Source organism: Syngnathus floridae, chromosome 11 (genome assembly GCF_059516105.1).
Source record: "Syngnathus floridae isolate MCC-2025c chromosome 11, RoL_Sflo_1.0, whole genome shotgun sequence".
In the NCBI taxonomy this organism is placed as follows: Eukaryota; Metazoa; Chordata; class Actinopteri; order Syngnathiformes; family Syngnathidae; genus Syngnathus; species Syngnathus floridae.
In genome coordinates, this window is record NC_142423.1 from 11684863 (window position 1) to 11712297 (window position 27435).

Genomic DNA, 27435 nt, shown 5'->3' on the forward strand with positions numbered 1-27435 from the left:
AATCTCAAATAGTTCACTTCAAACATTTTATTGTATTAAAAAAATAAAAATCGTGGACAATGACGCGGGGACCGTTGTACGCGCATGCGCACTTGCTCTCCACGCAGCCCGCGCCGGTGGTGAATGCAAGTGAGAAATTCAACTGCGTGATCTGTGAAGCAGCCAGGCGGAGGCGGCGGTACCAGCCTTTGAAAGAATTTCGCCTCGTATTTGACATCCAACCGGACACAAGGTGACTGGGGAACAAGTAAGAAGGCCTAACCGTATTTCTCGTCGCATTTCTGGGCACATAATTGGCGAAAGAGACCGTTTAGGGGACGCATCAACATCGTAGCTGGCGTGGTGCCGCATGTCGGCTTTTTGAGTTCAAAACAAATGTGACGAAGTCGACAACACAGTGTTGATTGAGGCTGTTGGCGAAGGTATTTGTGTCTTTGCTGATGTCTGTTATCATGTCGCTCCCCGCTTGGAGCCTTAAGGTGGCTATCTGGTGTCGTGGTTGGGAAGTTAAATGCTTTGTGTTCCCACGCCGCCGCGCTCCCACGGAGAAAAGTATGGAGAAGTAAAGGCCTAGCGCGAGGCCCCAGCGCGCTAGCCTGAGTGACAGCTGCTCAGCCAATCAGAATGCTTCTCCCCGCCCATGTGTGACTCTTTCCACCAATCGGATTTGCGTACATCCTGACGTAGGCAAAAGGGTTTTCCCGCTACGCTTGCTGGTTATAAAAGACCACTGTACTATAAAGTATCAAGTCCAGGTCTACGTGATGGTAAAAAGCAGATTAAACAAGTGTATGAAGTAAAACATTACGTTTAAAAGATTCGATGCTTGAGATTTTTAAGATATGTGAAGACTCGTGTATGCGCATTCAATTTTATATAATGGCGCAATGACATTATCTCATAGATAAATTGTAACGGATTACGATTTTAATGAGTCATTTTGTCGTGTCACCGTGATTGTTTTAATGGTCGCTGCATCCCCCAAGCATCGTTTCCTGTGTCTGCCTCGGTGCGGTTATGTACTTCGATTGCTATGCCGATAGTCGATCACGCTTCAAGCTTCACGTAAACGTTACGTGATCGACGGTGTGCGCTCGACGGTGCCGGCCACGCACTGGTGCCGTTACCATTGTCTCCTATTGTGTCTGAACGTGGGATCGGCTGATCTGCAAACACGTGGGCCCAGAACCGTGAACATATCCGGTTTGTAGCTTGACTGTGCAGCGTCGCCCTTTAAGCACGCCCAGACGGCTCCATGAAAGGCTTTTTATTTTTTTTAATTCTATAGTCTATGTATCCGATTTGAATATGAATAATGAACTCTTATGGTTGAATGATGGTCGACACGTGCTGCTATTGGAACATGCTTGCATACTACAGTTGATTATAAATTCATTCATAAAGGTTAGGGGAATGCTGATCCCGAATCTGAACAAGAATGCTCATCTCATTACCATTTAAGGGGCCTGGCTCACCTTAGCGTATTTCCCCCTTCTGTATCATCTTCTAAATGTGTGTGTGCTTTGTCACGCTCCTATGTTTTCCCCACACAGAAGATGCTGAGTACAGATAACGGTGGTAGTGATGATACTAAATTCTAAATAGTGTCATTTATGAGTAGTATAGTTTTGGAATAGTGCCTTTATGGGTGGATGTGTTTGTTTGTTGTGTGTGTCCAGGAAGAGAGCCTTGATGTGGGCAGTATGAGTAAGACGCCCCCTAACAGAAGAGGGATAACATTTGAGGTGGGAGCTCAGCTCGAGGCCAGAGATAGCCTCAAAAACTGGTGAGTCATGGCCTCATTCATTCCTTTCCATCCTTGAACCTCGCCACCACTTTCACTTTAGTGTTTAGTTGTTGTACTCTCCTTGCCAACCTTGTATGGAATGCAAAAGTCAAACACAAGCTGTTCTGTGGCAAAGAACTTCATTGGTGCATGCAAAGTTTTCATTTAAAGGGGAAATGAAGTAAAACATTTTCTTTACAATAATATGTTCTATGCAACCGCAATAATGTAAACACGGCATTCTGATCATGATTGCCTTTGTGGAATCTGAATCGAGCAGCAGCATCCATCTGTTTTTATACATCTCAGGGAGCGGCCATTTTGGCCCTTGCTGTTGACTGAAAATGACATCACAGTTGCCCAGGTAACGACCAATCACGTCATGCGACATTCGTAAACTGAGCCCTTAAGCCACTGTGATGTCGTTTTCAGTCGACAGCAAGTGGCAAAATGGTCACCCCCAGAACAGGTGAACTTTGCCACTTGATTCAAATTCCACAAACGCAGTATTAATCAGAATTACAGTTTCAACTTGTACCCGCAACTTTCAAATAGTAATGTGAACTTATTTCCTTTTTGACTTTTGTTGCTCCCTAGGTATGCTGCCAACATAGAAAAGATTGATTACGACGATGAGAAAGTACTAATTCATTACCGTCAGTGGAGTCATCGTTATGACGAGTGGTTTGAGTGGACAAGTCCCTACCTGAGACCCGTAGAGAGGGTCTCACTGAGGCGTCAAGGCTTGCAGGACGACGCTCCCGTGCCTGTAAGCCAGTCTCTTTTTTCTTTAATGCCCTTTGATAAATTGGTTGGCTCTTGAAAGTGGTATTATTTACTTTTCTATGCCTTCAGCCATAAACAATTTTTGGGGGGTGACAAACATGACACTTAAGCATCACTTATTCATACAGACTTGTCTACACCTTCACTGCTCCCCAGAAAGCAAAGATCGGCCGCAAAGATCCATCCGATCTTGAATTGCAGTTCTTCAATGATGTGCTAAGTTGGACTGAAATGTTTGTCTTTGGTTTTGCCAGGGTTTTCAAGTCAATGACAAGGTCCTGGCAAGCTGGTCTGACTGCCGTTTCTATCCTGCAAAAGTCATCTCAGTCAATAAAGATGGTGGGTGACATCAAAAATGTTTTTTAATATGAATGGAATGAAATAACCTACAGTTTTAAAAGTCAGTGGTTTATATTACAGTGTCTTATACTGTGAAGTTCTTTGATGGCGTCATCCAGACAGTGAAAGGAATACACGTGAAACCTTTTATTAAAGAGGTGCGTGTTGAATAACCGTAGCCATCGTCCGTTGCTACCCAGCTATCAGTTGCTTATCCACTGTTTGCTCACAGAGAGGCGCGGGAAAGGCTCGCAGTTCAGAGAGAAACATGGTTCGGAGGGTCCCGAACCGCAAAGACCGGAGACCTCCGGTGAACGGTGAGTCGCGGAACAAGAGGGCCCGACGCAGCACCTCCGACCAGGAGAACGACAGTAACAGCGAAGAGGAGGAGCAGGAAGTGAGGATGGTGAACGGCAAAAGCAAGAGAGCGAATGGTAAAATGGAGGCCTCGCCCGCGCTGAAACAGGCTGAAGAGAAATCGGGGCAGTCGGAGCAGAAGAAGCCCGCTGCTGCAGAAGATGGCGGCAGCCCACTTGCAAATGGCGCCAAGGACTGCCATGACGACAAATGTCATGAAAATGGAGATGTAAAACAGGAAGAGGAGGAAGTGGAAATGGAGGCCAAGCCATACAGTGAGTCAGCCAAGCCATACACGGAAGTGCCCGATCAACCGGAGCAGACGGCCGCCGAATCCAATGGAGATTTGGAGCAGAAACCAAACGTAAAATCCGAGAGGTTGCAGCCTGATGTGACCTCCCCGCCTCAGCCTGTCAAGCGTAAGTCTGTCAAATTATCAAGCAAAAAAAGCTTCTCTTTGAAAATGATGTGCAACAAAAAATAATTGTCACTAGACATTATATTGGGGCTAGAGAGAGTCCATTCATGATTATTCCTGCTTTTTACAGCTGTGAGGAAGCAGGGATTCCACAACCCCAACAGATTTAGCAGAGAACCACGTAGGTTATCTTCTTGAATGACGAGCACTTGTTTGCCTAGGCGCTCCCTGACTCGTACCTGACTTGTGCTTGCTCCGCAATGCAGTGTACAGAGTGATCAAAAACCAGCCTCCCCCCGTACTTTCCATCAACCTCGACCACAACCCCTTCAAATGCAGCGTCGCCGGCTGCGCCAAGTCCTTCCGCAAGGCCAAGCTGCTGCATTACCATATGAAATACTACCACGGCGAAGAGCAGCCTCCGGAGGCAGAGTGCAGCCCCACGAGAAGCAGCCACGGCAGGTCGGCGGAGAAACAGGCCACGTGCGGCGCTTTGGATGGCCCAAAGAGAAGACGAACCGTTTCTGCTTCAATGCGTGAGTTGTGCGCAAGTTTGATTTGTCCTGATGGAACAGTAAAGCATATTGATCCATCTCTGCATACGGACCCTTTACATTTTTTTGTAGACACAGTAGCTGCGGCTACTCGGGGCGAAGTGAAGGCTGCAGGCAGACGCACTTCGGCTCCCTCTGCAGTAGGGACACATGGCCATCAGCAGAGGGTGCTGCTAAGGGAGAAGAGCAAAGAGAACCAGCTTGGCAGCAACGGATGCCAGCCGCACGATCAAGACTCAGACAAGCGTGGCTTTGACGGTGGTCAGTAACAATTCCCAAACGACTATCTACTTAGTCTTCAGAGTGTCAAAAAGCTGCGTTTGATCCCTTGCTAATTTGCAGATTCATGTCATCGCTAGTCTTTTTGTTTCATATCTTTGTCCCAAGTTATGTTGAACTGAGGTGAGAAGCTTCATATAGTATTTTGCTGCCATCTATTGGCAAGGCAGCAACTATGCGCAGATAACGGGGGAAAACGCCAATAAAGTTTGAAGTTGAATCGGACAAATAAAGCCTGCAAACCTTTCCAGGTCCAGTCAAAGATAGACCAAAAGAAAAACTCAAACAGAAGGACTTCCTTCGCATTAAGCTTAAGAAGAGGAAGAAAAAGAAGACAGCTCAGTCCGGTAAGAAGGGATTGTGCGCATCAAGCCCCGTCCCATCTCGTCGCATCGCTGCTGCTTTGCATGTGCACTCGCTGTTAAACTGCAGAAGTAGCTTGTCTGCAAAGTGTGAAGCCCTCCATTTTGTCTTCTTGGCATGGGTGCTGCCGTGTGTGTTTTAAGTGTTACATGTGCCACTGGACCCATTAGGCCAACCCAATTTCGGCCATGATCAGTTTGATTCCATGACCAGTCAGTACTGGCAAAATGATAATGACTAACTCCAACACAAAGTCCAACATTGTTAACTGGAATTCACTGCCAGCGAATTAAAATGACGTCGAGATATGTAAATCGTCAATAAATCAGAATCTCACATGTCATGATGAGCACTTTGGTAGAGTTATTCATTCAAGAATCTCCCACCATTGGAGCGTCTAATGCTTTAACTGTACTGTATTAACTGTTTCTACATATTTGTTGACAATCTCAAAACAGCGTCTCCTTAATTGTTCCAGAAATGTTTGCCTCCCCCAAATGGACATGTCAACTGAAATTAATCTTCCGACTGTGTATCTACATGTGCTTTCCCCTCCTTCCCTGTATTAACAGACTGCACAGATACTGAGGAGAATTTTGACTTCTCAGTATCGTGCCCTCCACCCAAATTGCAATTGCCATTCAAATATGCCCCCTCACACAATTACAAGCGTGAGGCCTACCGCTGCAGGCCTGGATACAGCGACTCGGTGCAGATAAATGTGGATGGTGGGTATCTGACCGTGTGTGTGCGCGTCTGCTTTGTACATTGTGTCTGTGTGACTGTTCATGGCTTTCTCTCCTGTCCCATTTCTGCTATAGCCATCGTTAGCCGCATCACATCTGAGTTTTCCTAATCTTGCTCATGTAGTGCACAGCAAACCTGTCGACGTCACCACTCAAATGTACTGTTGCTTGATTAACTGCTGAGCAGTTCTTTACTCGTCGCTTTGTCGAGTATTCCACAAATAGCTCTGCAAGTACAAACAGTTATTGGATGAGGTTTAAATAATGACATTGATACTTGTGATTATGAAGGAACTCCAATTCTGTGCTTTGTCCTTATTTCTGTAGATGATGATAGCTTCAGTGACTGGTCCACTGACAGCTGTGGGTGGAGTGACGAGGACTACGGTGTGGATGTGGACGTGACAAGTCCCCCTTTGAGCATGGACTGTGGCGCAGACGGCAACGACCAAGAGATCGTACGGTGCATCTGTGAAGTGGAAGAGGAGAATGATTTCATGATCCAGGTCATTTTTTAGAAATGTATACTGAGTAGATTTTCAATGATTTTCTTTTTGAGTGTTTCACTGTGTCCTTATCTTGTCTTGCAGTGTGAAGACTGTTTGTGCTGGCAGCATGGCACGTGCATGGGCTTGCTGGAAGACAATGTCCCAGATAGATATGCTTGTTATATTTGCAGAGACCCTCCAGGTGAGAAGACCATTTGAGTCACACCACTGAAGTCAAGCAGGGCTCTCACACTTGTCATTATTTATTTCCAGGCCAGAGGCAGAGTCTGCGCTACTGGTATGATCGCGAATGGTTGAGCAACGGCCACATGTACGGCCTGTCCTTCTTGGAAGAAAATTACTCCCACCAAAACGCCAAGAAGATCACCACCACACACCAGCTGCTTGGAGATGTGCACCATGTGGTGGAGATTCTCAATGGACTGCAGCTGAAGATGAACATTTTACAGTAAGTCCCATGAAGCTGTTGGGGTATTTTTTATGGCTAAAAAGTAGAAATTGACAGATGGTGTGCCTCTTTTTTTTTTTCTCCCCAGGAACAACACGCATCCTGACCTGAAGCTGTGGCGGCAACCTTGGAAGAGAGTTGCTCGGCCACCAACTTGCTCAGACTCTTATCGGGGCAGCAACGCGGCTCCCTCTCCTGTCACGCCTGATGAGGACATGAGTCGGGGCGAGATCTTGATGTCCAACGCCCTAGAAAAGCTGAGCCGGGCAGCCGCCACCGCCTCGTCCTCGTCCAGCTCCTCGTTCCCGTTCCCGTCGTTCCAGGACTCGTACATCATCAGTGAACACTGTTACCAAAAACCACGAGCCTACTACCCAGCCGTGGAGCAGAGACTGGTGGTGGAGACCCGGCAAGGCTCCGAGCTCGAGGACAGCATGCGGAGCACCGAAGAACTACTGGAGCGCGAGCAGCGATTCGGCGGCCTGCTGGAGACGGACAAGCCCAAATCCGTCAGCATGAGCAACAAGGTAATGAATGAATCCAGATATTCTTTTTGTGCTTCTTGTGTGTATTGCGCAATAAAAGCCCTTTTTTGTTGTTGTTGTTGTTGTTATACCTTATTCAACATGATTATCTGACATGATCATCTCCAGGTCACATCTGGAGGCTCTTGGCCTGGCGTTGAAATAAAGAGCGAGGTTTGGAGTCATCCTGAAGAGTCTTCAGATAACTGCAAGACACAACAACAGTGGCAGCTCAACTTGCTGGATCACATAGACGCCGTTCAAGATGAGGTCTCGCACAGGATGGACTTCATTGAGCGAGAGTTAGACGGTAAGACCTCTACTGGCCTTAATTTCCTTGAAGTTTAATCAGAAGATTGAAAAATCCCAAATGTAAGACATTTGCATGGAATGTAGCTAACTAAGCGTAATTGTGCTTGTATGCAGTGCTTGAGAGCTGGTTGGACTACACGGGGGAACTGGAGCCTCCTGAGCCGCTGGCCCGTTTGCCTCAGCTCAAACACCGCATGAAGCGGCTGATGTCGCAGCTGGGAAAGGTGCATCAGCTCACCCTGTTGAGCTCCACATGAGGGCGCCACGGAACAGCAGTGGTTGGATTCTCACGGAGTTTGGCAGCAAGACTTGATTTGTCTGCAGCCGCTTCTCCTTCCTTTAAGGGTTTTGTGTGGTGAATTCAGATGCTACAGCCACTGACATCCTTGTATGGAAAGTCAGCATTATGAATCAGGATTAAACACAATGAGTAACCTCGTACCCCTGCAGGAGAAAGTCCGTCGGACCAGATTACACAATGGTTCCCATGCAACTTGATGGTCGATGCCTTTTGTCTGCCTGTACGGCTAAAGGTGGCTTGTAATTCATTCAGTGCATAGTGCATTACACACAAGCTTTATATTCAGCTTGCAGTTAAGTTCCGTAAACAAATATGAAAATATTTTTGAACATGTTTAGATATACGTTTCCAGTCGTGCTTTTTAACTGTCTCTGTTTCTGTTAAAACACTTGATCTCGACGACACCCAGTATGTAATGGCACTTTACAACCAGTCTTGACAAACTGACTTTCTTTTCTTCTACATTGTGAAGTTGTTTTTGTCTTCAATTTTAAGTTTGTTTTTCAGCTTTTGAAATGAAATGAAAAGCGTGATTATTGTTGCGTGTTGAATGGTTGCGCTTCCCTCCAGTTAGTGTGCCAGTTTTGTTTACTTTTTTATTTGTTTATCAGTCGCAGTATTCCTCACTACCACTGTCTCTGCATTATTGTTGCTGTACCACTTGACGGTCCACTGAAGACTTGTCCCCGACTGGATCTTGTACTGTTGCCTACGACAAATACGGTTTTGACGAGATGAAATTGTCTTCTACTTTCAATTTGTTACACTTGTTTCTTTACAGTACTTTGTAAATATGTCCATCTAAATGTGCTTTTCTTTCCTGAAAATATTCTCTACACAGATGTCCTACGCTACTGTTCTGTCTGGCTTAGAGCAGGGAAAATGTTGAACGATGCAAAGAAATCTGCTGGTACATAAATAAACCATCATTAGTAACTATGTCAAGCGTGGTCCGTAGTTAACTTTTTTCCCCCCCTCCCATCTTGTTTATCCATCTGGCACACTGTCACTAAATTAAAGTTGCATCATCAGTTTTGATGTAACGTGTTTTCTTAGCCGATTTGGCCTCTTACACAATCGGATCAAAATTGGTGGCAGCATTTTGTGACTGTTTATAGTGCTGGTCACCAGCAACAGGACTGATTCCTTTTCTGCCCAAGTGCCGCTGAGCTTGGCGATCATGCTGGCTGGGGACTCAGACAAGCACAACATAACAAATTGCGTGCAGACCTGATATGATTCCATCAGAGCTGATTGGAGCGGTTACATAATACGTTGTAGTTAATCGTTTTAGCCGACCGACAGAACAAAAGAACTTGTCCAAACTAAACACTATCATTTTTTTAACAGTCGGGACGAGAATATTCGTAAAGCTGTTTTATGTTTTTAAAAAATTCTTGCAATCTTTACAATATCTCTATTTTTACTACAATTTGCAGTAGGAGGAGCAAATCTGCAGATACCACAACAATAAAAGCATCTTCTTATTTACATCCACATATTCGTCCTGTTTTTTATTTATTTACTCAACATTATTATTTATTTTATTTTTCTCAAATAAAAATAGAATAGTCAAAAATAGTAAAGTTTACAAAAATGGAAAAAAAAATGACCTCTGTTTCTTCTTCCTGTCGCTGCTCGGTAGCGTCTTCTCTGATTGGCTGTCCGACTGTCTCCGACGCAGCGCGTAGCACCGCCCACAATCACGTCGAAATACTAGTTGGAGCAGAGGAAGCGGCAAGCCAGCTTAGTGCGGTGAATCTTACGTTTGACGATAAAATAGCGCAGCGCTCTTCGTATTTTACCCCAAAACCAACAGCGAAACAAAACGCTACTATTGCATCGTCAAGGTAAGCATGTGCCGTGCAGCGTTATCCCTTCGGCATTGTAAATTACAGATGTGTCAAGAGATAATCTGTTCGTCGGATCCCCCCCCCCCAACCTGTTCGTGTTGCTGTCATGGAAGCGTCGTGACCGCCGTCGCTATGTATGTAGCATTTCCATATTCATTCAAACATTTAGGTTTAGAGAACGTGAGCAAGGCGCTCCGCTGCAGTTTCAATGGAGTTCCCAGCAGTGCTGCTATGTTGCTTTCCTTTTCTTCCCCGTGTCGCCACTTTTCAGCCTTACTTTGTCTTCTATCACCTACGCAAGCTAATGGAAGCGCACACGAGGCTGTTTCTATTCCTACGGCGTCGGTCAGCAACCATGACATAACATGGAAAGTGTGCGCTTTTGCTATAAATAGTCATATTTATGCTTTAGCTTCGCATATGCAATGCGTACACTTGCATGTTTTTTTATGGAAGTCATCCGGATTGCATTACAACGGTGCGTTAGCATTTGTAATGAAGTGTTCCTTTGGGTGTTATTACAAGTGGTGCTATGTTGGCAACTGATCTATGCGCTAATACAAACTCTTAGACCTAGTTTTTGGTCTGTTTGCATTAGCGCAATTATCTTTGAATGTTGTCACTCGAGATGTTACTATGACACCGATTGTGTGTCTGTGACAGTTTGTGTAGTCACATCCATCATTTTATAGTTGAATCAAGTCAAATTGTAGAACTGCAGTGTCAGCACATTATGGTGGACAATGTCACTGGTGGCACCTTGAAGGTCACACAGGTGGGAAGTAAAGCGGCAGGTGTTGGTTTTAATGGCTAGCTACGTGTAAAAGGGAGTTATTATATATGTATTTTGAAAACTTGGGGTGGGTTATCTAGGCTAAAATGACAATTTGACCTTATTCTACAAAAACCTTATCGTGCAAACTTTTTTTTGCAGAGCTGTTGTCAGGTTAGGGTTATATTGCTGACTTCCTCACTCAAGCCAACCTTCATCTAAAATCTCCGATAGTTTTTGGGAAGTTAACCACCTTACTTTTGCAAGTGTCAAGCCCACAAGTTGCCTCACCTGCCTCCACTGAAAATTTCCATCATAAGCAGGCCGAATGGGGAACTTAACTTTGAATCCCACAAGGCACCTTACCTAATCTAAACATCATTGTTAAAGACACGATGGCTTCATCTAACATATTTCTCAGCAAAATTCTAGTCTTCATCTCACACAGCCCCTCCAGCAGTCACATGACCTGGAAAGTGTGACAGGAGTTTTGACCGTAAACAAGCAGCAGAGGTGTTTCCACTTACAACACTGTTATTGTTCAGACTGGAAGATTCCATGGCTAACTATTAACAGAACAGCCCTGTTGCTGTTAACCAGCCTTTTGTTTACATAGCAAAAGAGGTTTATTGCTGTATCCTAGGAGGTATTCTTCTCTTGGTTGATTATTATACAAAACATATAGTTTGCTTGGAAGCTAATTCAGTGTGAACAAGGAGCAGATTTTTGTGATAGATTCGTTAGGAAACATTCTCATTCATATGCACTAGACAGCTGATAGGGCCCGAAGCTCGATTCCGAATATCCAATTTCTGACAGTAATTGACGGATAATGACTTTTTTTTCTTTTGTAACAAAGGAACAGAGTCGAGGGGATTACTGATGGATTCCTAGATCACACTTTTTAGCATAAGCTTCACAGAAGCCTAAAAAGAAGTCAAAATTGAAAGGTAATAGCAGTGAATTGGTCAGTGACCTCAAACATGGGTGTCCCCGTTAGTATCATTAGCAGTGACACGAAGGTTGCAAAAGTTAAATGAAACTTGTGTTTCAGGAGGCATTACAAATTGCATAAAAAGGGCTACTGGGATTAGAGCGTATTATAAAGTGATAAATCCTTTTTGGGCAGGATTGAATGTCAAGGAAGAATATTTGCTGGAGATACGCTGGCAGTAATTAAGACAATATGCTGATAGCTAGTAATCACTGCGCGTGTGTGTCTGTGTGTGCGTCCAACTTGGAGTTTAATGTCGCTTGGAAATGAAAACAGCTCTCCAGTGTGGATGCACTTGTTTGCCGTTTTTTTTTTCTGTCGATCCGTTCTGCTGTTTCTGAGTTGCACCTGTAGTTGAAGCTGTAGGAGGGATGGAATTACAGCTTTGCACAGCAGCTTCCAAACGGCCGAACAAAAACAGCTGAGGCCAACACACGCGTGAATCCCTCTCGCCCCGAACCAAACCCAACGTCTATCCCTTGCGTGCTATCTAAAAGAGTATTTTGAGCTTGCGCCTCGCAGTTTGCAGTCCTCTTGTTCCATTTTAGCAACACAAAGGTACTTGTTGATCTAAGGTCTTACATTTGGACTTGAGATGTGCCCCTTGATAAAATTGAATGGAGATATTGTGATAGGGTCCATGATACCGATTGTAATCATATTTGTTTCCCAAGGGAACACGTTTTATTTTTTCGTCCAACAGTACAAAACCAGTCATTTCCTGACTATAACTTTTTTCATATTTTGGCTCTTGGTGCTTATACACAGATGTGACTTGTATATATTACAATTTGAGCCTGGACTCAAAACATGTGTCATACTTAAATTTGCACATTTTTCTGTTTGGGGAGGCACAACTACTCAGAGTTTAAATAATTTTGGTGGTGATGGTTGTTGTTGCTGCACCTTCCCTAAAGACTGCATTATCCTCACGCCGCTAGCCGTGTTGCGTAATGCACTTCAGGCGGGGTACCTTGAAGCATCTGTTCAATTGGGACACCCAAAATGAGATGACTCGCAGTCACAAGTGTATTGGTAATTCCGTTTTTGTGGAATTTTTTTTCTTTTTTTTACAAGCGCAATAGTTTCATACATATTAGAGTTCAAAATAAACAATATGAGCTTCATTGTACATGATTTTTGTCAACTTCAGGAAGAGTTTTAGAATCGTATATATTAGTAGTATTAAAAAGTTACTGTGACTTGAATTGATTTTTTTCTTAAATGAAAATGGAACAGAAGCTATAGAGTGCTGTGTAAAGCCTTCCACGTTTGAAACGGTTGCAGAGATGCTAACCCCTTCACGTACATGGAGGTGAAAAAGGTCATTCGATCTCAGCAGCACCATCAGGATAAAAGACGAGTTGCCAAGGACACCAGCGGCCTCCACGGCGGACATCTGAGAGGGGCGCCGTCAGAGGAGCCACCCCTTGTGTTTCTCAGGCCGATTGAGTTGTCAGCCGTCATGGGGTGCTTCGTTAGCTGAGCTTGCGTTCTCGGGAGGCTGCGTGCCGATTGCTTCGCTGGTGCACTTGGCGCCGTGCTGGGCGTTCGCAATCTGAGGTCTTGGCACCGTTGACCTGTCATGTCTTTGGACTGCCGTCATGTTTTATGAATGCAGTTTTCAAATGTTTCCATCCAGTGTGTCGGAGCGGGTCTGACCCCCGAATGTTGCATTTTTGGCCTTTCAGGCTCTTTTCGCTGCAGCAGAGAATCATTCCTGAAGAATAGAAGAAGATTTTGGTTGGAACAAAACAGAGGAGGATTTCTTCATTCAGAATCAAAATGATTCTTGCACAGCGATTTGAAGGGAAGTGGGCCAGCTATGTGTTCACTCACCCCGCACGACAATTATGTGCTTTCATTAAGGGTTGTGCATCGTTTGGATACGCGTGATTAATATATTATTGATCGATGATCCATGAAGAGGTTATAAAATATTTGCAGCCGTCTGTGTGAGTTTGGTGGGCAGGATCTGCAGACACAGTGGCGCCGCCACTGCTGCGTCTGAATTTATACAGTCGCCTTTAATAAAGTAGGATGGTCCTCGAACACATTCATCATTTTACGGATGGGCAATCACTTCAGAATGTCCCCTATAAAGATGCAACTGCCCTTGTTCGAAAGATGTGCATCAATCCTATGCCACAAATGTGTGTGTCTGTGCGCCATTGTGTATGTGTGCAACCTTGAAAACGGTAATGTGCCAATGCGTGATTTGATGTTTTAATATTTGATTTGTTAACATATGCCTGCACTGTTCATATTGATTTTTTTTTCTTAAAACAAAAATTGTCTGACCAGATTGTGTTTGGATTTGCGACTCTATCCATTCTGAAATTCAAATCCAAAGCCGGCTGTGGCTGTAAGTACCTGTTTTCATTTTCAAAGCCACCGTCAGATAAGAATAGACCCTCGAGGCAGAAGAAAACATCAGAGATGTATTTCGTAATCATTTTTGTGATGCATTCAGAGGAACAAAAGGGGATCGGTCTGCGTGTGTGTCTTGAGGATAATCATCTAATCGCACAGATAACGACGAAGTCTTAGAACATAGGTGTCAAACGCAAGGCTCGGGGGCCAGATGCGGCCCGCCACATCATTTTATGTGGCCTTCCAAGACAAATTCTACATCAACTTTGACACTGGTAGCATTTTTTATTACCATTTATTTTAAAAAATATTTAAATCGTTTTTACTAGTCTCTGATTTGAAAACTAGTAATTCATCAGTTTGTTGTGCCACCTATACTGTATACTGACATTCATAATGGCCATCTGAAGAAAACTATGACTACATTGCGGACTGCAACAAAAATGACTTTGGCACTCTTGTTTTCGAAGAATATGCCGGGAGATGATTAGAGATGTTTGCTGGTGACAAGTTGGCATTTTGTTAGGTGCTACCTCAGCAATGCACACATCATTTGTGCCAGCGTCGCACAAAGAAAAAGGGACATACCCACCCGTAAGGCTTTTGTGTTGGTTGGCAGCAGCAACAGCATCTCTGGAATTTGTTCTGGCCTACTTTCTCTTGAGGTGTGAAGTCTGCTCGTTCCTAGTTAATACCGAGGCGCCGGTTAAGCACAGACACGCTTGTGTTCCTCACTTTTGGATTTGTCGTATGGAAAAGGCGGACTGACAGATGACGCATGTCTCCTCTTTCTGCTGTGATTCATCATCCACAATGGCCTACTCACAATTTAAGATGCCACCTACCACGTGGAAAGAGCAAGAGGGATTTCCTTGCCGTGGCTGAAATCTACAGTTCCTAATATTTTGCTGCAGTTACACCGCCGGTGCTTTGCTGTTATTACGAGCGGCCGCGCATGACTCACTCGAGCCTCGGCGAGGGCTAAATGTCACCAAAGACGCATTGCCCCGAGGAGCAATGCTTCATTCATTCCTAATTCCGAGCACAATGTATTGCCATTCTTTCCTCGCTTCACATCTTTTCCCCCTGGGGATATCCCATCTTAGAATAAACATCAGCAACAAGCTTAGTCTCCATGGCGACGGCTGCACACGCTCAGCAGCTCTGTTGATTTGCGTTGCGTTCGATTAGGCTGAGGGGCTCGATTCCCTTAAGGAAATTGTTTTTGTCGGTCACCTGAGCCACTTCGTCCCTAACTGCAAAAATTGTACGACTGACCGCCTACAATTGTGTAATTCAGCGATACGTGCAAGGAAGTGTTGGATTGAACAGGTCAATCTGCTCAAGCATGCACAGTATTTGTTGTTTTTTATTCCTGGTTCACTTGTCTAAATATTATTAGTCGGCACTTGAGCCGGATTTGTCAGCAGGGATTTGGTTGGTCTTGTTTTCCCCCCCTCACGGCCATTCAAGTTGTTTTATGTACGATTTGCTTCCTGCTGCTTTCTTGGTTTTTCTTTCAGGGCATTGACACCATCTCTTGCTAGGACGACCCCTGACCATATTCGTGCGTCACCAGGCCTTGCTGTGTCTGTGGTGGGAGAGTAACTGACACTTTGAAATGATTGTTGCTGGTACCTCACACTGTTTGTTGGCTGCTCGACCTAACCAGCCGTCAAGGTTGTTTCATGTCTGCAATCCAAGGTCACCCTCAAAGATTTTCTCACTGCACAGGAAGTGTCGAGGCTGCCCATTTAGCGCGGTTGTCTCAATGCATTCTTGTCCTCACATGGCGCACGCAGGGAAATTTCCTGGGGAAAGGTGTAGGCGGACATTTTGATGTCTCTGATCTTGTTCGCTAATTAAGAACAAGCGTCCCCCCCCCCTTCCAAGGGTAAAAGTCGGCCTGATTTGTTTTATCGCGCACGCGTGCACACCACCTGCGACAACAAGCTGCGTGACCTTTCTGGTGAAACGAATATCACAAATGCCAACCATATCTCCTGATCATTTCTTTGTTTTCCTCTTTGCTTGAAGCGCTCCACGGTGACCAAAAAGGATCATGGATGAGCTCCAGGATGTACAGCTGACTGAGATCAAGCCGCTCCTGACCAATAAGGTGCGTTGGTCTAAAAGGGCTGCTGGTGACCCCTGCCTGAAACCTCTTCACTGAAACAAAAACACACACACACACGGTGGGGGGTGTAACGCACAGTTAAAGCCACAAATAGTGCTCCCCTTCAAATGCGTCCACTAATAGACCACAAATTCCTACTCTGCAGTACTGTTCATCAAAGTGAATTATTTATGTCCTCAATGGTGCGGAAGAAAAATATCAAAGGCAAAAGTAGGACAAAAATAGAAATATTTTCTACTTTTATTGAGCTGGGACAAATCCTAAGTGTGCTCTAAAAAAAAAAATCTCTGCCTTGTCCCTATTTGTCTGCATCAGATATAATGAAAAAAAGATTTGTCAAGGGACCCCTTAGAGTGTTTGTCGTGTACTGCAGCCAATGTTTTTACGATCCAGTTACAGAGAGCATATGAGGATGCTGTTTCTCCTTTTTGACAGAACTGGGGGAACACTTCTCAAAGAAGCTCAGTCTTTGAAAGACAGGCTGGGAAATGGATCAGCTTCAAAATAAGGAGACTGCCACTGTCCTCTCACTCCATCTAGTGGCTGGCTCATTTTCAACAACCCCCCCAAAAAAAAGCAATCATTGCAAAGCACAATGCAGCAGAGTAAAAGGAACTGCGTTATCAAAATAGATTTATGTGGAGCACAAATACATTTTCGTGAGCTTAATTAAGCCCGAGAAGCCGTATGCCGACATACTGGCCAAAGTGGTGCGGCAATTTGTAATCCCTGACAACCAAGTGAAGAAGTCAACAATTTTTATTTATTTTTTTAAAATAATATGCTCTATATGGGGCCCCACTAGTCTAAGCACAGTACTGTTCATGGAATATTAATCAAGCAGCAATTTTTTTTTCATCGCAGGGGGCGCACATTTTGCCACTTGGACATTAATTACAGTGTCAGTTGAAAAGAAGATATTTTCAATGTGCACACGACTATTATATTGGTTTAGATAAATGACTTTAATGTTGCAAGTAATAAAGACCTCATTTTAGGTTACAAAAAGAATGTGATTCAAAGGAATTTGTTTTTGTTTTTTTACAGAATGCACGCAACTTTCAGGATTTTGACTGTCAGGTGAGTCTGTTGTCTGTCCCTGTTTATATATTTGGGAAGCAGAAATCCAAGGCTGTTCTATTAATGGTTGGGAATATAGTTATTTTGATCCCGCTTGTTTGTTGACCTTGATGTGAACATTGCTACCTACCAACAATGTTGTTCATTATACATGCTGACACATGATTTAGAAAAATCTCTTATCTGTTGACAAACGCACTGTTTTAATACAAAACAAGCCTTCCTTTGTCAAAAGTCTATCCGAGTCAGATTTGAATCAGAATAAGGAATGTCATGTTATTATTTTTGCGAACCGATAATTAAAAAAAGTGAGCCTTCCTGAAGGACAGGACAATATCACGAGGCCTCCTGTGGAGAGTCTTTATCACTAATGTACGGAAGTCTGGAACTGCCAATGTAAACTAAAAATAAATTTAACTGGCAAATATGTATGAACCTACTTGCAGATAGGCATTTGTCAGTACGTTCAAATGTATTTCTTCCCCCATAATGCCACAGGGTTTGTGAACGCATGTCCAGCTTTTCTTCACATTTGTGCCTCTAAAGATCCACTGACATGCCTTCAAAGATGAGGCAATATGGCTGAAAGCGCACAACCTCTGGAGGGTGTGGCGCTGCAGTCCTGTGTTGTTTATGACGTCCCTGCCGGACTGAGGGTGGCGTGACTCAGCCTCCTCCAACCACGGGACTGCAGGCCTTTATTTACTGTATGTTCTACGCGGGGCTATTTCATCAAGGGCAAATGCTCGACTGTCCCCTTAAAGGAAGGAGTGAATTTGCTTTTTCCTGTGCTTTTCATTCTATGAATTCAATTTTTTTTTATGTCAAGTCGTATTTCTACTGCTTTATTTGCAGTGGGCTGAAATGTCCCCTGTTCTTTTGGACAGCTTTCTTCTTGCAACAGTGTATGCAAAACATCACTGGCAATTTCTAACTGTGCCAAGAAGAGGGCACTATTAGCTAATTTATTGTAGTGCTATAGCGCTGACTTCAAATTGTACTCTGCTTCTCGTTCTCATCTCATGCATGCATTAGTAAGTAGTTGTTGCAGAGATGTGACCTTATACCAATTTGGAAAATAAAGAATTATTTATAGTAAAACATTTAGAGGAGGCACCTTCACCACGCGAGTGGAAGTAGCTGAGAAGGTTGCATCATATTTTGGGGGGATAATTTTTTCTGCAGAACGCAAAATCTGTTACAGTCAGAAAAAAGGGCAACAGTTCATTTTCAGTGCGTTATGAAAGCTGTCCTTTGTCCTTTGCCTTTGTCCATTCAAATAGATTTGGTCCACTAGCGCCCTCTATTGGCTATTTGACTGTAGACTTGAATGTGGTGAAAAACAAGTTTGCTGCTGATGCATGGTGTGACCAATGAGAATCCAACGTTTTTCCTTTAGACCCACCTATGCTGCTGGTTATTGGCTGCACAGGATTGGTAGTTTTTAGGGACGAGTTTGAGACAAGCGTCCTCCACCGTTCTCATCTATGCAGGGGACAAAAGGGACGGTTCAAAACTGTCGAGCAAAATGACTCCAAAATAATTTCTGATGAGATTGATCTTTTCACATCAGACACTTTATTTTCAATATGATGACTGAACATCATATTTAGTTGAGGAGACACATTTTCAAGTTCAACCAGCGTGCCTGGCTAAAGGATGTCAGCATCCTTCCCGTATTCCTGGATGGCCTCTGCATCTTTGCACTATCATCACCCCCACCGTTCTTTTCCCCCCTCATGGCTCCACCCTCTACCCACCTGACTCTCCGCAATCCAATTAGACGCACCGAAGGCTGAACGTGCAGACCCACTGTGACTACTAAGCACAATCTGCGTGCTTCCAATCCTCCTCCTCCTCCTCTTCCTCGTGTCTTCCACCCTCCCCGGGTCGATCTGCATCCTCTGCTTTCATTCAGATTTGCCCATCCCTTCCTCAGTTCCTTCCTCTCTCTCTCGTTTCGTCTTGTTGCTGTTACCGCCGCCACCAAACCTTATCCCTGCTTTCCTTCCAACCCCTCCTCCTCTTCCTCCTCCTCCTTTCGGAGCTCTTCAAAGCTGCCTAGCACACAGTCATACATAGCATAACACACCACTCTCCAGTGTGGGGGAACAATGTCAGCTATTCTGGATCTGGACCAGATTGCATGCTCTGGCAATGGAGTGGTGAGTGACAAATGCCTCTCGATACACCTGACTGGATGCTCGCAGCTAAGCAAGCTCGGGTTTTTGCTCGCGACTGGGCTGGCTTAATGTGTGATTTCCCCAACGACTCAGCAATAGCAGCTGGGAAGGAGAAAGCTTTGGTGGTCCTTGTCACCACCTCCGGGAGACAGCAGAGACTTTTTTTTTTTTTTTTTTCCATGGACAGCTGCTAGTTTGGCATGACCATTTAGTGTGTCTGTGTGTGCATGTCCATACTTGGAGGCAGCTCAGCTTGTAAATTGCGAAAGATCAAGTGCCATGATGTTCAATTTCGTGCAACTAAAAGGTGCGTACGTGCCTGCCAGGGAGAGCGGGGTCATGTATGTTTGGATTCATATCTGCGGCTGCAGGTGTGTTTGTGTCACGACCACATTGGTGGTTTCACATTGCTTTTCTTTTTCAAGTTATCAAGGTCTTTTTCTGTCCTCACCTAAAAATGCTGGGAGGTCACACATCCCAACACATTGTAGCAATAATACGCTGTAGCAGCTTCTCCTGGAGACCTTGAATCTGCACTTGCAAGATTTGATGACACATGCATGTTGATTAGCGAGCAATGTGATATTATAATAATATTATTTATGCTTGGTAGTAAAAAAAGTATCAATGCCGTGGCACAGCAAAAGACTCGGTGTGTGCATGCATGTGCACACGTCATTTGGCAGTTGCTGACTGGTCAGGCTTTCTGCCATGTAATGCTTCCCTCATCGGTGATTGATATTCCAAGCAGGGTGGTGTGAGCAGGCGAGGGAGTGCGTTGATAAGAGGAGAAAGGACAGCGTGACACACTGCGCTTGTTTTCCTCCACCTCACCCTCATCTCATAAATTTCTTCACCTTGCAGTTGCCTGTGGCAACCTCCTGAGCCACAAAAGCTGGTGCGGGGTGAGCTTGCCCATTCAAAAAACTGTCACACAAATAAAAAGCCAGTTGCGCTGCAGTCACACGGCCCCACCCCGAATTTGTTTTCCCCCGTCGTGATGCTGCACTGTGTTTGTTTACAGGAAATGATTTCAGACGCATCTCCCGGATCGATAATGCTTCTGAGCAGAACCCTTGCCGGCAGCTAAACGGCTTTTCAAGGCCTGCTTCTCCTCTCATATTTGACAATCCTTATTTTCTTGGTTTTCTTTTGCGGCATAAGTTTTCGGGGAAGGCACGATATCTGAAAATGGATGTCTCACGTCCGTTTTAATTAGTCATGCCAGACTTGTCTTTGCTGGATTTGTCAGCGTATCTCATCTCGTTTTACTTCACGCCATCATTTTTGGGCTGGTGGGACATCGTCTTACTTTTATTGGCCGATATATTGCGGGCAGCACGTGACTTCTTGTGTCCTTGCCGACGTCATTGGCTAAAATACTTTGAAATACAAATCGCCACTATGTATCCATGTGCCTGTAGCAGTTTTCATTCATCGGCAACTAATCAGTTATCAGATTGATGATCAATTTCAATGATCGAGAAGCCTTGTTTGATTTACAATTGTAGTTATATTTAGTGAGGTTATATTTAGTAGCTTCCGATGCTTGCTTGCAGCTGCTGGCTCCCTCCATGTTGTTTTGTTGCCCGTAATTGTGTGAACCAGACCGTGGCCACACTTGCGCCAAAATGAAAGTGTTGGCATGCCCGTCACTGTTTGCTCATTTCAAACGACTGCAACCTTGTCCTTCAGACCCCAACAACTAACCTTCAGCACCTCTGTCAGGTTGTCCATCATCTCAAAGCAGCAAAATATATAGCTAGAAAAATGGCAGCGTGCCGAGAGTGTTTCTCTCTCTTGATATCCCAAGAGGCCTTGAGACCAGGAGAGCGCAGTGACCTGCCTGCTCTTTCATATTTCAGATTTATTTTAATGCGCTTATCTTACAATGTAACACTAATTTCGAAATAATGCCCAAAGCCTCACCTGCACGATTTTTCCACATTGTGTTAATTCACCGTTTACATTCCAGCATCTTCAAATGACCCCGCTGAGCTATTTACTTGGATGTTGTGTGACTAAAGCGGCTCTTGTGCTCAAATGAAAAGAAAATGCTGGTCTGAATTTAAATGCCTCCCTCCCTCCCTCCCTCTACGAAGACGCTCGACAAAACAGTTTTTGCAGCGTCATACTTGTCAAAGCGCTCCATGCAATTTTCAGTGCTCACCTTTAAAAGGACATTTTTCTTGATGAAAAATCTTTGTCCAACAGCGCATTCAGGGTTTTTGTTTTTTTCTATGCAAGGGCACAGGGGGCGTTTGCTGGAGAGGAGCTTGCTGCATGCTCTGCATCCTTAAAAGAGAGACTCTTTAAATATGCAAATGCTTCGAGTGGGACTTTCTAAATCATTCATCCTGTTATTCTGAGACTAAAATCCCTCTTCTGTTAAAGTTTTATAACAACTGAAAGGAGATGTCACTCCAATCATTGAATCAGACCTCATAGAAATGTCCCGTTACTGTATTTTTAATATTTCCTTGTTGTGGGGCAGAAGTTGTTTACTCAACGCCCAAGCAAGCAAGTCATTTTTTATAGCAACCTTTTAATTCATCAACTCTTCATTTGTACTTCTTAGCCAGAGAGAGAAATATGCCGCATCGGCAGTTTTGTATATGAAAAAGACATCAATTTTGTTGGTTCATGGGATTTATTCATGAGTCTGTCAAACAGCCGTTGGGCGCACTTACATAAAAGCAATTTTGTTTTCTTTAAAACCGTGGTCATCTCTTGACTCCCCCATTTGTTGTTACAGGAGCATGACATTGAGACTCCTCATGGTGTTCTCCATGTGACCATGAGAGGTGTTCCCAAGGGCAACAGACCCATCATCCTCACCTATCACGACATTGGCCTCAATCGTGAGTCAGCAGAACATATTCACAACACGAAACATCTGAACCCTTACCCGATTTGCGCTTTCCGCTCGCACATTTCCAGACAAGTCGTGCTTCAACACCCTGTTCAACTACGAGGACATGCAGGAGATCACGCAGCACTTTGCGGTGGTCCACGTGGACGCGCCCGGCCAGCAGGAGGGCGCACCCCCCTTCCCCAGCAGGTGAGACTTGCTTTGCGTCTGCTGATAACACTAATCACCTCCATTTTAGTGCAAATAGATGAGCTTTGTTTGCTAATGGGCATTTATTTGTGATGAGCTCAACTTGCCATATTAATTTACACATAAAGACCCAAGGAGTTTCATATGCTCTTCTGTGACCAATGTGTCCCCAGCTATCGTTATCCAACTATGGATGAATTGGCTGAAATGCTGCCATCCGTGATGACTCAGCTCAAGTGAGTAACGACCGTGACGGCCGTCGTCAGCGTATATTGGCTAACCGTCTCGCTGTAACTGGCGCTTTCCCCCGCAGGGTCAACAGCGTCATTGGCATCGGTGTGGGAGCAGGAGCATACGTCCTCTCTCGCTTCGCCGTGAGTCCAAACATCTGTATGAAAAAAAAGGCTCTTCCAGGCCTCGCGTCTGGTTTGGCGGAGTTCCTTTGCTTCGTTCCTCATCAATCTGTCTGGCTGAGGAATCACCCTGGTGTTTTCCGGCTTCTTTTCCCCACCTGAAGCATTAGAGCTCAAATGAGTGTAATCTGTGTTAATAAAAAGAGAAAGAACGAGAGCAAAGGAGACAAAGTGAGAGAGTTGGGAACAACCTTAAGGAACATCACAGTTGTCTTGTTGAGAATGAAAAATGGAGTCCGACATTCATTTGCTTTAACTGAGTAGAAACAAAGTCGTTTCCCAGTCACAGCATCCGTGATGGCATTTATATATTTTTTAGCTTCCTTCTCACAGTATTTATTTTCCTCAGTTGCCATGAAGACATGTTGCCTCATTTGCCTTAATGGCTTCATGCTAAGCCTCATCTGTAAACAGGGTGGTGCTTGTTTCACCCCAAAGACTAGACGAGATTTTTAAATCCTCCTCCATCGTACGAGCTCTGACAGCTGTTCTTGCCTTTGCAGCTGAACAATCCCACGCTGGTGGAGGGGCTGGTGCTCATCAATATTGACCCGTGCGCGGAAGGTTGGATCGACTGGGCGGCTTCGAAAGTCAGTACAACCGTTGCAGCGTTTCAATTATTTACCAGCAATCCTCTGCGCTCGCCTGTCTTTGCACGCCATTTTAGTATTGCAGGATGCTTTCATCTAATGTTCTCTGTGTATTAAGAGGTTAATGGTTATTTCCTTCAAACAGCACAACTCGAAATGCGTTTACTGCTCAGTGTCATGTTTTAAAATCAGGCTTTTGATGTTCAGTCGTTTGAAACGAATGTCGGCTTGAATGCAACAGATTTTCACAAGAAGGCAGCCTTTGTCTCTTTTGTTTATTTTTATTTTTTTTTCTTCTGATCCACAGCTGACTGGATGGACCAGTAACCTGGTGGATATCGTCATGGCTCATCATTTCAGCAGTGTGAGTTGATGCAACATCATTGACCTCATTTGTTAGCATTTAGTTGCTTATTCTCTGTTTATTGTTATTCTTTTTTTCTTTAAACTTAAAACTCAATTTTATCTTTCAAATAATGAAAAAAAATGTGACATGGATGCAGGCAGAGACTTGACCTGCCAGTCTTGGAATAGTTCCGATTTAATTTGGCTGAATACTTTTTTTGCGACGTACGGTATATGACCTACATAACTAAATTTCCCAGGACACTTTCACCTCATCTTGCAGATAGACTTTCACTAATTACTTTCTCTGTCCTCATGAGTTGTATGCAGGCTAGACGCTTCTATCATTCTTTGCTGAAGTCACCGTACAGCAGCATCAATGTTCTTTTCTCCTTTCCCCTAGGATGAGCTAACAGAGAACCAGGAGCTGATCCAGACTTACCGCTTACATATCGCCCAAGACATCAACCAGGACAACTTGGCCCTCTTTTGTGGCTCCTACCAATAGTATGATGCAACATTTGATTTATTTCATGCAACTGTTTCTGTAAGGCCTCCAACCTTGCCTCATTTTTCTTCCACAGTCGCCAGGACCTGGAAATCGAACGGCCCGTCGTAGGCTTGAATGAGGACACCGTCAACACGCTAACGTACGTGTTCATGGCCGCCGTTCTTACGATTAAGTTGGAGTTGTGTGATTTTTTTTTTTTAGCCTGCGAGGGTTACAACTTTGTCCTTTCCAGGTGCCCCGCTTTGCTGGTGGTAGGTGACACATCACCCGCTGTGGACGCTGTGGTAAATTACAAACCGTCATCTTTGTTCCCAAAATCAAGCTGTGGATTTCGACATCATCTCAAATTTGCTCTTTCAGGTGGAGTGCAATTCCAGGTTAAATCCAACAAAGACCACTCTGCTGAAGGTGAAAACTTAATTTGCAACATGTTAGCCGTCATACTTGGCTCCAACTGATGGTGTTTCTTAATTGTTTCAGATGGCCGATTGCGGAGGCTTACCCCAAGTTGTTCAGGTACTCGCTTCTTCAGGTGCATCCGTGTCAATGCTTCACTTTGCCTTCTAACTTCTCCGTCATGTTGTCTGCTGACAGCCAGGAAAACTTGCTGAGGCCTTCAAGTATTTTGTTCAGGGAATGGGCTACAGTAAGTACACCTGTTTCTCTTGTTATGTAAAATATCTTACGACATAATCAAACCGATTCCAACGCGCAAGTTCAACGCCAGTGACGTGGATGTGGTCACAGTCTCCTTCAGTGCACTTCCTGTTGACTCGAGTGCAGCGGCCATGTTTTGCTGCCTGCACACCAACAGACTAATCCGGTTTGCCCTTTTGCACCCTGTAGTGTACAATAGGACCGCTAACTAACAGTAGGTGAGATGTGAGCGTGACTGAAATGGTGGAAATATTTCAAAGGAGCGCTTTTGAGTTTGCTCTGGTGTGGTTTTGGTTTCTGTGCAAACTGTCTCTGGTTGCAGTGCAGTGTTCAACTATGTTCTCAATTCGTGCAAGTCCGCAAAAAGTCACTGATTGTAAAATAATAGTAATGGGAAAAGTGCAAGCTCCAGAGGTTCTGCTGATAACGATCAAGGCCTCGATCATGTGAGACGTTGCGCATGAGGCTACTTTTCATTTTTCAGTTCCACTTTACAGTTTATAATAGAAATGTCAGTTCATGCTTGTTCAGAAGGTACAATGTAATTTTCTGCTCGATTGCTCAACACACAAGGTTGCTTTTTTTTTTGGATTGATTTTAAGCAGGTGGAGGCATGATGATGTCAAGTGCAAACCTGTGTTTTTGGACATTCAAGACAAATGCGAAATTTAAATTCTGCTCTTGTGTTCCAAAATGAGCGAGGTGCCCCTTGGTGCTTTGCCTGAAATGCCGTCGAGTCCTCCTGTTGAGCAAATGCCACCGTGGGATTAGTTGAGATTAAAAAGAGTGTTTCCATCCCGAGAGAGGCTGGAAAAGAAATCGTAACACCTCAGCATGCTTCTGAAAGCTACTTTTCCCTCATTAACACAATGCCACTGTGGGAAATGCTACGTGGTGGAATGTAGGCTGGGGGGGGGGCAACAACAAAAAAATCTCATTTGCTCTTATATTGTGATTTGTTTTGGTTTCAAGTCACAAATAAGCTAAAAGGTGGATTGAAACAAGAGAACCTTTTCAACCTTTCTTCCTCTTTGTTTCCTTCTTGAATCATCGCCTACAGTTCCCTATGTCCTTCTCAGTCACCTGAGCAACGAATCAGGTACCAGGGTTTTCAAAAGCTGCCCGACTTGAAAGCTTTGAAGGCTCACAACACCGCGCGGTAGATGAATGGCATGCAGAATGTACGCAGAAATCCTCTCTATGACACGCTGTACAAGGTCATCGTGTGTTTTTTGTACACGAGGATTTCTGGCATACTTTGATGCACATTGATCCCCCCTTTGGAGCCTAGTTTAGATCCTTTAGCATGGATTATTTTTTATTTTGCATGAACTGATGGTGTTATTTGATTGTAATTGTTTTTCTTGTGATACCTCAATATATGTTTCAATGAAAACACGCTTCACTTTTTTGTTCACTTTACTTTCTTCATATTTGCACAGCTCTTTGGTAGTGCTTTACATCAGACAATGCAAGTGCGCTTTGAAGTGGCGGGGATTTTCTCAAATTGCTTTTTTCTTTTTTTCTCCACCTCGCCAGTGCCGTCAGCTGGAATGACTCGGCTGGCTCGCTCACGCACCGCCTCCTCATCCAGCATCACCTCCATGGACAGCACCCGCAGCCGCCACAACTTGAACAGCCTGCTGGAGAACAACGCCCCGGTCGCACCGCAGACCATGGAGGTGTCCTGCTAAAATCTTCTACCCATGTACTCGCTCACTTTGTAACTCAAATGTACTCTGTCATGCGCTTTCTCTCCCTCGAGTCATCGCCCGCAGGTTCCGTGGCGAACCATGTGATTTAGAAGAGGGTGTAATAACCATATAACAGAAACCTATTATCTCGTTATAACAGAAACACATTCCTTAACCATTCTGATGTCTTGTATATTCACACGTGATCCACTCACCTTACTCGTATTTATTGTTTTTTATGTTTGTTCCACGGTACTAGAACATAACCTTGTTTTTATCGTCGTGGTTTTAACGCTATAACGCTAACTTTAGTTTGAGATCTAAAGAGGCTGCCTCCATGAATTGTGAGTCGCTGTATATTTGTGCGTTTTTAAACTATAAGACTTGCGGCACTATGATGCAGAAAGTGTATAAAAGTGACAAAGCATTAGCCTAGAAGCGGAACTGCCTAAGTCATGTTTGAATGTTTTAGAAGATAAGAAGTGTCTAGTTGACTTGGTTTGGCACATTCCAGGACCTGCATAACTGTGGAGAAAAAAATAAAACACCATCACATTGGTAATATTTTTTTGTTGTCAATTGTGAGTCTGTGACAATACGTTCAAAATGACTTGGGCAGTTCTGCAGTTTGCTTAACGAAACGTAGCTGCAGAAGGAAGATGGCTGTGTGTACCTAAGGTCAACTGAACATGCCAGCTAAAATCAGCTTGAAGTAATATTTAGCATTCAAATGTGTACTACTGTCTTGTCCACCTTGTTTACGCTGAATGTGTTTTATTTCTGCATCGTTGATCTTTGTGTTGATTTTACTGCACTCGTGTCATGTGACCCAGGCATTCGTTCCTCTCACTTGTCTGCTGACTCTTTTACTGACTACTCAATAAAGAGGTAGATGATGACAAGTACTTCAGCTGGTTTTTTCACATTCTATATAAAACCACTAGCTTGGTTCAAAAGGAAGAAATTGTGCTTTCAGTGATCGCTTCTGCTTTTGTTAGTGGAACAAATAAAGTGACTGTGGTGAGTTGTCTCCAAGCCGCAGTGACTTCC

General features: G+C 44.2%; 2 protein-coding genes across 7 annotated transcripts; both read left to right on the forward strand.

The window, feature by feature from the left end:
- The first annotated feature begins 79 nt into the window (after positions 1–79).
- phf20a (PHD finger protein 20, a) lies at positions 80–8667 on the forward strand. Of its 4 annotated transcripts, none has more exons than XM_088390262.1 (17): positions 80–232; positions 1680–1786; positions 2384–2555; positions 2827–2911; positions 2993–3069; positions 3144–3687; positions 3817–3867; positions 3953–4222; positions 4313–4501; positions 4771–4866; positions 5455–5610; positions 5956–6134; positions 6219–6318; positions 6390–6585; positions 6674–7112; positions 7239–7419; positions 7536–8667. In XM_088390262.1, the coding sequence occupies exons 2-17, from the start codon at positions 1704–1706 to the stop codon at positions 7676–7678; spliced, it is 2961 nt and encodes a 986-aa protein (XP_088246388.1). In that variant the 5' UTR covers positions 80–232; positions 1680–1703; the 3' UTR covers positions 7679–8667. The 4 variants fall into 4 exon arrangements, with proteins under 4 accessions (XP_088246388.1, XP_088246387.1, XP_088246389.1 ...); XM_088390261.1 differs by having other exon boundaries at positions 83–247; XM_088390263.1 differs by lacking the exon at positions 5455–5610 and having other exon boundaries at positions 83–247.
- Positions 8668–9409: 742 nt separating this feature from the next.
- ndrg3a (ndrg family member 3a) lies at positions 9410–27290 on the forward strand. Of its 3 annotated transcripts, XM_088389309.1 has the most exons (17): positions 9410–9572; positions 15752–15833; positions 16899–16931; positions 21870–21975; positions 22055–22175; positions 22349–22411; positions 22489–22549; positions 23092–23178; positions 23486–23542; positions 23927–24030; positions 24108–24173; positions 24267–24318; positions 24395–24442; positions 24515–24550; positions 24629–24680; positions 25752–25790; positions 26231–27290. In XM_088389309.1, the coding sequence occupies exons 2-17, from the start codon at positions 15777–15779 to the stop codon at positions 26383–26385; spliced, it is 1137 nt and encodes a 378-aa protein (XP_088245435.1). In that variant the 5' UTR covers positions 9410–9572; positions 15752–15776; the 3' UTR covers positions 26386–27290. The 3 variants fall into 3 exon arrangements, with proteins under 3 accessions (XP_088245435.1, XP_088245436.1, XP_088245437.1); XM_088389310.1 differs by lacking the exon at positions 25752–25790; XM_088389311.1 differs by lacking the exons at positions 9410–9572; positions 15752–15833; positions 16899–16931 and adding an exon at positions 18772–19096.
- The last annotated feature ends 145 nt before the right edge of the window (positions 27291–27435 follow it).